Here is a 12,990-nt window from a genome sequence, read left to right on the forward strand (position 1 = left end):
ACTTCCGGTATTAGGTCATTTTTTTGGTTTTGTTGCCACATAGGATAATAATTTATATATTTTTTATATTAATAGTTAAAGTTCTGATTATGTGGATAATAATTTAACACCTTCAGCTTCAACCGAAGTGGTAAAATGTAGAGTATAAACCCACCTCCGGCCACCACTTCCGCCACACCTCCGGCCACCTCCGCCACCACCTCTGCCACACCTATGACAATCTTTAAACTAAATCAAATTGGAAAAACCTATCAGCTTCATCATTTAAACCTATCACTTAAATCTAGAAACAAATCAAGATCCTAAACACGAAGAAATCTAAAATTATCAGTTTCATTAAAGCCCAATTTTAACAATGAAAATCAAAAAACAACAGTCAATATACTCCTTAACTGATTGACCTGAGGAAACCATCATCATCGTCATCTCTATTACTCCATCATCATCGTCATGTTCTTGCACGCTGAGCCTTAATCTTTCCGCTAACAATCACCTAAAAATGGTGAAAAGTGTCAACAACAGTTTAAGTTGTATGGGACAACACAGAAATATATGTTCAAATCAAAATTATTATAACAGCCAAATGCACCCTTACATTCCCTTAACGTTTCCCCAGTTGGGAGAAAACTTTTTGAGGAAAAATTAGGTGATTTATCTTCTTGCATAAAAACTTGAGAGTATACAAATTATTGCTTCTATCATTTTGACTAAACTTTTCACAGATAAACTTAATAAAGCGTGTTTACCAATTGTTCTTCTAATGTAAAGGAGGAAGTTAAACAAAACATTTCAAGTAAAATTTAGGGTTTCCGGTAACAAAATTTGGTCTCATCACCAACAACCGTCGCCCGCGATGGATTTACAGTGGAGGCGACGACGATTTTGGATATGAACGAACGAGTTAAAGTAGGTAGTGGTGGTGGTTATAAGAAGGGTTCATGTTCAGATGATGTTGGATTTTTTGTATAAAAGGTTAAAAAATTATTTTGGGGGTGTCAATGATGAACGAAGTGGTGGGGGTGGTATATGATCTAGGGAAATTAGGAGTGAATTTTATGGGATTTTTGTTATGAGAGGTTAAAAATGAGTTTGGGGGTGTTGATGATGAACGGAGTGGTGGTGGCGGTGGAATATGATCCTATTTGGAAGATGACATGGAGAAAAATGAGAGTTGACTGGATCCTATGCGGTTGTGACCGGATACACATAAGCTGTTAACCTACTATAGCCCATAACTTGCATACAATAGAACGAAGTAAATAGTTTAACGCATACAATAGTAAGTATGAAAGTTGGATGCATACAATAGTAATTGAGTGAAAGTTCAACGTATTTTCAAACAATTTTCCCTTTAATTTTTGCAAAAATTGTTCCTCCATGTATCTCTTCTTGCGAAACTTTGATAAATAATATGGTTTCAAAAAAAATGGAAGTTTTCGTATGGCGGGCAAAACGAAAAAGATTATCCGTTTTATCGGAATTAGATAAACGGAGCATCGATCTTCACTCCATTCGTTGACCGCTATGTGATGACGATATTGAGACGCTAGATCATTCTCTTCTTACTTGTAAAAATGTTCGGAAAATTTGGGTTAAAGTCTACAAATGGTGGGGTTACATTCGTTGACCATCTTTGTATCGAAGATGTAGGAACGATTAAACGGTATTAATCGATCAAATCTTCAATATCGAGTGCGTAATAACTCGATATTGAGTTTAAATCAAAAACGACTCAATTACAGCAACAACAACAACAACAACAACAACAACAACAACAACAACAACAACAACAACAACAACAACAACAACATACCCAATCCCACATGTGTGAGGTATGGGGGAGGTGGGACGTAGACAATCCTTCCTCTATCTTAGAATAAAGAGAAATCATTTCTCCACCCCGAGTGAAACACTCACAAGAGTAGAGAGAGTCCTCCCTCCCTCTATTCATAAAGAGATTGATTCCAAGAGGACCTCCGGCCCAAAGAGTAGAAAAACAAAAAATAAAAATAAAACAAAACAAAACCAAATAAAAATAAATAAGGTAAAAAAAAAAAAAGGTCCGTACATGATAAAAAGTAATAAAAAAGAAACCCGATGAGAATGGTAGAAACAAATTTTCATGGGTTTTAAATCAAGCTTGAGTTCAATTTAGCCTCTAAGCGGCAGTCAAGTCGCCCATAAATTGACGCTTGATGTTGCCTCCAAAATTAGGGATATATATATATATATATATATATATATATATATATATATATATATATATATATATATATATATATATATGTAAAAAAAAAATAATAATAATAATAATAATAATAATATTATTGATAGTAATACTAGTAATAATAGTAAATAACTACAGAAAAAAAAACTATATATAAGTATATGGGAACGTACCTAATACAGCTGTGGAGGGCTCCAGACAAATTGAGAAATGCTACACACACAAAAAAAAAAAAAAAAAAAAAATGTATACATATGTACAAAACATAAGCCTACAAACATGCATCCATACACCCACTCATACATACATAAAACCTTACCTAAACGAAACATAAAACATAGATACATGAAACATACATGCGTACAAAAAAAAAAAAAAAGTACACACATATACGCATACATACATACCCAATAACATACCTACATCCCTAAACATACAAAACATAGAAACAAACATAAGCATACTTACAAAGGCATACATACTTCCATACAAAAACATACTTACAAACATCCATAAACATACACCAGGCAAGCATAAATGCACACATAAAAACAACCATAATCATACATACTCAAAAACATCCTAACCTAAACATGCAAGCATCCAAACCAAGACGGGGTCCTGGTTAAATGCAAAGCCGAAAATACACAAACAAGAAGATACATACGTACACAACATTCATGCGAACATCACAATAAAAGAAGACACATACACACATTCACCCATGCCCACATGCTGAAATGTCCCGTTCATATTGATTATAAACGTTCCATATTAATTGATTTCGTCGCGAGATTTTGACCTCTATATGAGACGTTTTTCAAAGACTGCATTCATTTTTAAAACAACCATAACCTTTATTTTATCGATAAAGGTTTAAAAAGCATTACGTAGATTATCAAATAATGATAATCTAAAATATACCGTTTACACACGACCATTACATAATGGTTTACAATAAGAATATATTACATCAAAAATAAGTTTCTTGAATGCAGTTTTTACATAATATCATACAAGCATGGACTCCAAATCTTGTCCTTATTTTAGTATGCAACAGCGGAAGCTCTTAATAATCACCTGAGAATAAACATGCTTAAAACGTCAACAAAAATGTTGGTAAATTATAGGTTTAACCTATATATTATCAAATCATAATAATAGACCACAAGATTTCATATTTCAATATACATCCCATACATAGAGATAAAATTCATTCATATGGTGAACACCTGGTAACCGACATTAACAAGATGCATATAAGAATATCCCCTATTATTCCGGAAAATCCTTCGAACATGATAAAAACGAATTCGAAGTACTAAAGCATCCGGTACTTTGGATGGGGTTCGTTAGGCCCAATAGATCTATCTTTAGGATTCGCGTCAATTAGTAGATCGGTTTACTAATTCTTAGGTTACCAAGCAAAAGGGGCATATTCGGCTTCGATCATTCACCCATATAATGTAGTTTCATTTACTTGTGTCTATTTCGTAAAACATTTATAAAACTGCATGTATTCTCATCCCAAAATATTAGATTTTAAAAGTGGGACTATAACTCACTTTCACAGATTTTTACTTCGTCGGGAAGTAAGACTTGGCCACTGGTCGATTCACGAACCTATAACAAATATGTACATGTATATCAAAGTATGTTCAAAATATATTTACAACATTTTTAATACGTTTTAATGTTTTAAGTTTATTAAGTCAGCTGTCCTCGTTAGTAATCTACAACTAGTTGTCCACAATTAGATGTACAGAAATAAATCGATATATATTATCTTGAATCAATCCACGACCCAGTGTATACACGTCTCAGGCTAGATCACAACTCAAAGTATATATATTTTTGGAATCAACCTCAACCCTGTATAGCTAACTCCAACATTACTGCATATAGAGTGTCTATGGTTGTTCCAAATAATATATATAGATGGGTCGATATGATATGTCAAACCATTTGTATACGTGTCTATGGTATCCCAAGATTACATAATATATTACAATACATGTATAATACAATATAAGTTAGCTAGGATATGATTAATATAGATTTGTTACCAATTTTCACGTAGCTACAACAAGCAAAAATAACCAATCTTGTTTTACCCATAACTTCTTCGTTTTAAATCCGTTTTGAGTGAATCCAATTGCTATGGTTTCATATTGAACTTAAGTTTATGAATCTATACAGAAAAAGTATAAGTTTATAGTTGGAATTACAGGTTACAAGTCATTTTTGTAAAGGTAGTCATTTCAGTCGAAAGAACGACGTTTAGATGACCATTTTGGAAAACATACTTCCACTTTGAGTTTAACCATGATTTTTGGATATAGTTTCATGTTCATAAGAAAAATCATTTTCCCAAAAGAACAACTTTTAAATCAAAATTTATCATAGTTTTTAATTAACTAACCCAAAACAGCCCGCGGTGTTACTACGACGGCGTATATCCGTTTTTACGGTATTTTTCGTGTTTTCCGGTTTTAAATCATTAAGTTAGCATATCATATAGATATATAACATGTGTTTAGTTGATTTTAAAATTCAAGTTAGAAGGATTAACTTTTGTTTGCGAACAAGTTTAGAATTAACTAAACTATGTTCTAGTGATTACATGTTCAAATCTTCGAATAAGATAGTTTTATATGTATGAATCAAATGATGTTATGAACATCATTACTACCTCAAGTTTAGCAGGTAAACCTACTGGAAGTGACAAGAAATGATCTAGCTTCAAAGGATCTTGGATGGCTTGAAAGTTCCTGAAGTAGAATCATGACACGAAAAAAAGTTCAAGTAAGATTATCACTCGAATTAAGATAGTTATAGTTATAGGAATTGAATCAAAGTTTGTATATGAGTATTACCTTGATTTAGAATAATATCCTACTGTAAACAACAAGGATTTCTTGAGGTTGGATGATCACTTTACAAGATTGGAAGTGAGCTAGTAAACTTGGAAGTATTCTTGATTTTATGAAACTAGAACTTGTAGAATTTATGAAGAACACTTAGAACTTGAAGATAGAACTTGATAGAGATTACTTAGATGAAGAAAATTGAAGAATGAAAGTGTTTGTAGGTGTTTTTGGTCGTTGGTATATGGATTAGATATAAAGGATGTGTAATTTTGTTTTCATGTAAATAAGTCATGAATGATTACTCATATTTTTGTAATTTTATGAGATATTTCATGCTAGTTGCCAAATAATGGTTCCCACATGTATTAGGTGACTCACATGGGCTGCTAAGAGCTGATCATTGGAGTATATATACCAATAATACATACATCTAAAAGCTGTGTATTGTACGAGTACGAATACGGGTGCATACGAGTAGAATTGTTGATGAAACTGAACGAGGATGTAATTGTAAGCATTTTTGTTAAGTAGAAGTATTTTGATAAGTGTCTTGAAGTCTTTCAAAAGTGTATGAATACATATTAAAACACTACATATATATACATTTTAACTGAGTCGTTAAGTCATCGTTAGTCGTTACATGTAAATGTTGATTTGAAACCTTTAAGTTAACGATCATGTTAAATATTGTTAACCCAATATTTATTATATCTAAATAGATGGTAAATTATTACATTATCATGATATTATGATATATAATATATCTTAGTATGATATATATACAGTTAAATGTCGTTACAACGATAATCGTTACATATATGTCTCGTTTCGAAATCATTAAGTTAGTAGTCTTATTTTTACATATGTAGTTCATTGTTAATACACTTAATGATATATTTACTTATCATTTAACATAATTAATCAAGTGTATCAATATCTTAATATGATTCATATGTACTTAGTAAGACGTTGATATAACGATAATCGTTATATATATCGTTTTCGAGTTTCTTAAATTCAATAGTCTCATTTTTATGTATATAACTCATTGTTAAAATACCTAATGAGATACTTACTTATACTAATATCATGTTAACTATATATATAATCATATATATGTCATCATATAGTTTTTACAAGTTTTAACGTTCGTGAATCATCGGTCAACTTGGGTGGTCAATTGTCTATATGAAACCTATTTAAATTAATCAAGTCTTAACAAGTTTAAATGCTTAACATGTTGGAAACACTTAATCATGTAAATAACAATTTCATTTAATATATATAAACATGGAAAAGTTCATGTCACTACACATACCCACAAGCAACCCTACCCGCAAAGACACATACAAATCAAAGCCTACTAGTCTATTCTAATTCTAGCCCTCCAGGCATTTCTATCAGAAGTCATGTCCTCGGTCAGTAAAAGCTCCTTCAAGTCGAGCTTTATTCTATCCTCCCACCTACGTGTGGGTCTACCCCTTCTCCTTACACCGTCAACTGTAAGTGCCTCGACTCTCCTAACAGGTGCAGTAAGGGGTCGCCTCCTCACATGCCCAAACCATCGAAGCCGTTCTTCTCTTAGCTTGTCGATGATGCTTCTAACTTTTAGGTTCTCCCTAAAAACACTATTTGGAATCATATCCAACATCATCTTACCGCATGTCCACCTAAGCATCCTTATCTCTGCCACCTCCATCCTTCTCTCTTGCGCCTTCGTCATTGGCCAACACTCTGATCCGTATAGCATGGCAGGTCTAATTGTCACCTTGAAGAATTTTCCTTTCAACTTTAGAGGGATCTTCCTGTCGCATAAGACTCCAGTCGCTGCTCTCCACTTCACCCACCCTACTTTAATACGGTGGGACACGTCTTCATCTATCCTCCCCAATTTGTAGAGCATCGAACCTAGGTACCTAAACGAGGTTTGTGGATGCAAGATCTGGTCTCCAATGCAGATGTTCACTCCATCATCTTGATCATCATTGTTTCTATCGAAATCACATCTAAGATATTCCGTCTTTTGTCTACTAATTTGTAGACCATTACCTTCTAAGGCCCCCCTCCATTGCTCTAGTCTTCTATTAAGCTCCTCCTTAGATTCGGAAACAAGCACAATATCATCTGCAAAAATTAAGCACCAAGGGATACGCTCTTGTATCCCTCGAGACAACTCATCAAGAATCAAAGCGAAAAGAAAAGGGCTAAGGGCCGATCCCTGATGCAGGCCAACTTCTAGTGGAAAAACTTCGGTATTTCCCACCGGCGTTCAGATGCAAGACTTCGCCCCTTCGTACATATCCCTAATAACACTAATATATCTACTCAGGATACTTCTATCTCTAAGGGTCTTCCAAATCAAATTTCGTGGAACGCAATCGTAGGCCTTTTCTAGGTCTATGAAAACCATCTCAAGGTTCTTTTGCTTTTCTCTATACTTCACCATAAGGTTCCTAGTAATATGGATAGCCTCTATCGAAGAATGCCCTGGCATGAAACCAAATTGGTTTTCCGAAACATTTGTTACGCGTCGAAGTCTAGTCTCGATCACTCTCTCCCAGAATTTCATAGTATGACTAAGTAATTTTATACCTCTATAGTTACCGCAAGTTTGAGCATCCTCCTTGTTCTTATAGATGGGAATAATCTCGCTCACTCTCCATTTCAAAGGCATTTTAGAGCTTTGATACGTCTTGTTGAAAAGGCAAGTCAACCACCTAACACCATCGTCGCCGAGGCACCGCCACGCCTCAACGGGGATCTGGTCCGGTCCTGCAGCTTTATTTCTCCCCATCTTTCATAGTGCCGATCTTACTTCCTCTTGGTTGATCCTCCCACAATCTAAGTTGTTCCGAGATTGTTCTATATCAGAAACATGCGGATCTTCGTGACATTCGGGTCTTCCTTCAGCCAAAAGGGATGAGAAATACCCTTCCCATCTTTTCCAAATTTCATCTTCCTTTACTAAGGTTTGACCAGCTTCATTTTTGATAAACTTGATGTTATCTAGGTCCCTGCGCCTTCGCTCCCTAGCTTTGGCTATCCTGTAGATATCATTTGCTCCTTCTTTGGAGTCTAGTTTCCTATATAAATCTTCATATGTTGCACGGGCTACAGCCTTCTTAGCTTCTCTTTTAGCTTCTTTATATCTCTCTTTAGCCCTAGTTCTACCGGCCGGAGTCCCCTCCCGACAAGTGATGAGCTCCCTAAACCTTAGTTGCTTAAGCGCGACTTTGCTTTGAATCTCGTCGCTAAGCCACCATGATTCTCTATCCGACCTATGTCCTCTCGATGTTCCTACTGCTACACCTAAGGCTTCCTTGGCTGCCTCTCTAATGGTGGACGCCAGAAAGGTCCACATCTGGTCCGCCTCATCCTGAGATACCATTTCCAATTCTGCCTCAACTCTATCCACAACCAAAGTTTTAAAAGTCTCTGCTTTCTCTCCGTTCAACTTCTTCCATAGGATTTTAGGTTGGACGGGCCTTACACTCCTGGTGACCCGTCTCCGGAGAACCAAATCCATAACCAACAATCTGTGCTGGGAGGAGCACGTCAAATCCGTCAGGGCCTTACAGTCCCCACATGTCCTAATATCCCCTTTGCGAAGTAACAAATAGTCAATCTAGGTACTATGACCCCCGCTATGAAAAGTTGCTAGCTGGGCATTCGTCTTCCTGAAGAGCGAATTCGCAACAACCAAATCGTGAGCAACAGCAAAATCGAGAATAGAGAGCCCTTCCTCATTTCTTACTCCGTACCCAAAGCCCCCATGGGCACCCGGATAACCCTCGACATTCGATCCTATATGACCATTTAGGTCCCCCCCAATAAGTAAACGATGGTCCGGAGGGCACATCCTCACAACCTTGTCTAACGATTCCCAGAAGTGTCTCTTTTCAGCTGCGCCAAGGCCCGCATGCGGTGCGTAAGTGCTAATGACCGTGTAGGTCACCTCCTGGATAACTAACCTAACCGACATAATCCTATCGCACCTTCTACTCACATCCACGACATTCTCGTTATAGGGTGGTCCAATAAAAATCCCAACACCGTTTCTAGCTACTCTCGATCCCGAGAACCACAGCTTGTAGTCCTTGATCTTAACTGCCCCTCGACCCTTCCATCTAGTCTCTTGGACATACAAAATGTCCACTTTACGTTTACGTAAAGTCTCCACTAGTTCATAACGTTTGCCGGTCAAAGTGCCCACATTCCAACTACCTGCTCTAATCCTAACCGGCTTCGCTAACCTATTGCCGCTTCTAGATCCTACAAACCTACCCGCCCTGAGCTCGAAGAACATGACCTCAAGTAACCATGAGAATGACTAAAGTCTATCTTCCCCTATGAAACGAGAGCGATAAATGAACAGAAAAATTACAACTAGTAATAACAAAAATTAACACTAGTAATAACAATACCGAATATAATACTAGACTCTTAGTAAAATTTAACGTATAAATATTGACTTACACAATAATATTACCAAGTCAATAGAATAATAAAATTAATTAGTATATATGCCACTTTACTAATACAAATAATAGTAAAAAATTAATATTGATCGAATATCTAATTAATATAATATATTAGATTTACAATTAATAATTAATCTTAGTATAACAGTAAGAGAATTTAATATCAGGGAAGCAAGTGCAGCACTAATATTGATAGCAAAGTGAGCATACCACAGAAATTAATGGCAATAAGTAATAATATGAACGTAGTGTAGATAATTAAATTGTGAATTAGAAAGAGGTAAAAAGGGAGTAGAAATAACCCAGTCAAGGAACCAAGTTTTCAGGTGTTCTGAGAGTCAGAAACGTCCAACCAACTAGGTGTGGAGATGGCAACAACAATAACTCCGGCAAGGTGTCAGTGGTGATGTTACACTGATCAGGAAAACAAGATTCCGGCAGGGTGGCGCGTGGCGCGTGAGAGTTCTGCTGCCGTTGAGATTTACCGGGTTTTGATCGTAAAAGAATTTCCTGTTAATCGGTGGTGGTGGTGGTGGTGTACTCAAAGAGACCAAGATCAGAGAGTAAATTACAGTAAGAAATTATGTTGTAAACTTGGAGATGTGATGGAGCCGTTGGAGAGAGAGAGAGAGAGTTTACAGACCAAAAATGACTCAATTACTATGATCTAATTGATTAAATCGACTTTTAGATGTTATAGATCAATATACCAGAGTGCTAGACCTTCAGAGAATCGAATTCACGGCTAGAGTTGAGTTTAGGTTCGTAACCCTAACAATGAACCCGAAATCTACATTAAATAGAGTTGAGTTTCGGTGCTTTGTTTTTCCTTTTTCCTAAGATTCAGGTTAAATCTAGCGACTCGGTCCTCTCTCCAATGTTGTTCTTATGGTGGTTGGGTTCTAGGTGGTTTATTACTCCTTCTTTCATCGGTGTGTGTGCTCTGCTCTTGTATCACCTCATCTGACTGTTTCCTCATTAAAGTTTGGTTTCTAGCCTCTTCTTACCAGTGGTGGGGAGGCTCACCACCCTATTGGTGTTGGTAGTCATCTGTCTCAGGTGTACGTTCTTCGTTAATGTTAGTTTTGTGCTCGTTGGGGTGGCCGTCCTCTAGTTTTCTATCTGTCGGCAAGTGGCAGCCCTAGCCAATTGGTGATGGGTGCTTGCTGTCACGGATGAAGGTGGCACAACGTGGGTTACCGGTGGTTTGCCGGGTATCTCTCGTAGGAGGCTTAGCGGTTCAACACCCTGTTGGTGGCGGTCGCTTTTGGTCTCGAGTGGTGGTGGTGGTGTCATTGGGTTTGGTGGTTATAGTGGCAACTGCTTTTTTTGAGGGTTGATGTAGTATTTGGTGGGGGCTCAATTTCTTGAGGTTCACAGCCTTAGGTTCTTCGTCGATATCACTCCTACATGGTTTCGTCTCTTGAGTTGTACCAGGCGAACGATCTCTCTATTGGAGATCTCCGTGTGCTATGGCTTGAGGTGGTTTATGGCTGCTAGTGTTTTCTGGTGCCTGATGTTCTCCTGCTCGTCTCTATGTTATTATCTGATTTCTGCAAACTTGGAGGCCTCCAGTGTTCTATTCGTTGGCTTTTGAGCCCGTGAGAATGGTTTACTTTAGCAGATACTTAGGTTTCCAAGTGTTATGGCTTTAGTCACATTTTAATTGTTAGACAAACACGTTTTCATCATGTTGTGGTTTCGTTTCTTTAGGTTGTTTGTTGACTAGGGCTCAAAGTTTTTGTTAACTTTTATATCGGTTGTATTTGTTGATCTTTGCATCTATTTAATGTCATTATGTTTTTCAAAAAAAAAAACAACAAATATATTTACTGTAGTGACCCGAACTTTTCCATAATTATATATATTAAATGATATCTAATATTAATATGATTAAATGTTTCCAACATGTTAAACAATCAAACTTGTTAAGACTTGATTATTTGTTATGAGTTTCATGTAGATAATTGACCACCCAAGTTGACCGGCGATTCACGAACGTTAAAACTTGTAAAAACAACATGATGTTATATATATGGACATATATATGGTTAACATCAGATTATGTTATGTAAGAATCTCACTAGGTATATTAACAATGTGTGATATACATAAAAATGAGAATATTGAATTATAAAGCTCGAAATGATATACATAACGATTATCGTTATAATAACGTCTTACTAAATAAATATGTATTGTAATAAGTTATTGATATACTATATTTAACATGATAAAATGATAATTAAGTATATCATTGAGTGTATTAACAATGAACTATACAAGTAAGATTAGACTACTAACTTAAGGATTTCGAAACAATATATATATGTAACGATTATCGTTGTAATAGTATTTTAATATATACATATATGATATTAAGATATATTCATACACCATGTTATCTTATTAACATAACAATTTAACATCTCATTTAAGTATAATAACAATGAATTAATTACATTTAACAAGATCGTTAACCTAAAGGTTTCAAAACAACACTTACATGTAACGACTAACGGTGACTTAACGACTCAGTTAAAATGTATATACATGTAGTGTATTAAGATGTATTAATACACTTTTGAAAGACTTCATGACACTATCAAAGTACTTCTACTTAACAAAAATGTTTACAATTACATTCTCGTTCATTTTCATCAACAATTCTACTCGTATGCACCCGTATTCGTACTCGTACAATACCCAGCTTCTAGATGTATTTACTATTGGTATATACACTTCAATGATCAGCTCTTATCAGCCTTAATGAGTCACCTAAACATATGGGAACCATCATTTGGCAACTAGCATGAATGATTACACAAAATTACAAAAGTATGATAAATCATTCATGAATTATTTACAAAAAAACAAACTTACACATCCTTTATATCTAATCCATATACCAACGACCAAAAACACCTACAAACACTTTCATTCTTTAATTTTCTTCATCTAATTGATCTCTCTCAAGTTCTATCTTCAAGTTCTAAGTGTTCTTCATAAATTCTATAAGTTCTAGTTTCATAAAATCAAGAATATTTTCAAGTTTGCAAGTTTACTTCCAAGCTTTCTAATCCATTCCAAGTAATCATCTAAAATCAAGAACTCTCTGTTATTTACAGTAGGTTAACATCCTAATTCAATCTAATATTCATATTCAAACTTTGATTCGATTTCTATAACTATAAACTATCTTAATTCGAGTAAAAATCTTACTTGAACTTGTTTTCGTGTCATGATTCTACTTCAAGAACTTTCAAGCCATCCAAGGATCCTTTGAAGCTAGATCATTTCTTTTCACTTCCAGTAGGTTTACCTACTAAACATAAGGTAGTAATGATGTTCATAATATCATTCGAATCATATATATATATATATATATATATATATATATATATATATATAT

The 12,990-nt window shown here is 35.3% G+C and overlaps 2 protein-coding genes across 2 annotated transcripts; both read right to left on the minus strand.

Moving 5' to 3' along the window:
- Positions 1-87: 87 nt before the first annotated feature.
- LOC139900919 (uncharacterized) lies at positions 88-7,891 on the minus strand. Its single transcript, XM_071883667.1, has 6 exons — positions 7,505-7,891; positions 6,831-7,315; positions 2,647-2,654; positions 2,535-2,546; positions 2,401-2,440; positions 88-211 (listed from the first exon to the last, which is right to left on the minus strand). The coding sequence occupies exons 1-6, from the start codon at positions 7,889-7,891 to the stop codon at positions 88-90; spliced, it is 1,056 nt and encodes a 351-aa protein (XP_071739768.1).
- Positions 7,892-8,722: 831 nt separating this feature from the next.
- Positions 8,723-9,403, minus strand: LOC139900920 (uncharacterized). Its single transcript, XM_071883668.1, has one exon. The coding sequence runs from the start codon at positions 9,401-9,403 to the stop codon at positions 8,723-8,725; it is 681 nt and encodes a 226-aa protein (XP_071739769.1).
- Between the last annotated feature and the right edge of the window lie 3,587 nt (positions 9,404-12,990).

This window comes from Rutidosis leptorrhynchoides, chromosome 3, assembly GCF_046630445.1.
Source record: "Rutidosis leptorrhynchoides isolate AG116_Rl617_1_P2 chromosome 3, CSIRO_AGI_Rlap_v1, whole genome shotgun sequence".
NCBI classification, from domain to species: Eukaryota; Viridiplantae; Streptophyta; class Magnoliopsida; order Asterales; family Asteraceae; genus Rutidosis; species Rutidosis leptorrhynchoides.

Excerpts from the sequence above, each read along its gene's own strand:
- LOC139900920 (XM_071883668.1), bottom strand. The coding sequence starts at position 9,403 with ATGTTCTTCGAGCTCAGGGCGGGTAGGTTTGTAGGATCTAGAAGCGGC.
- LOC139900919 (XM_071883667.1), bottom strand. The coding sequence starts at position 7,891 with ATGGGGAGAAATAAAGCTGCAGGACCGGACCAGATCCCCGTTGAGGCG. Across the intron at positions 7,316-7,504 it reads AGCAAAAGAACCTTGAGATG|GGATCGGCCCTTAGCCCTTT; the intron begins GTTTTCATAGAC and ends GGCCTGCATCAG. Across the intron at positions 212-2,400 it reads GCCCTCCACAGCTGTATTAG|GTGTGGCAGAGGTGGTGGCG; the intron begins GTACGTTCCCAT and ends AGATTGTCATAG.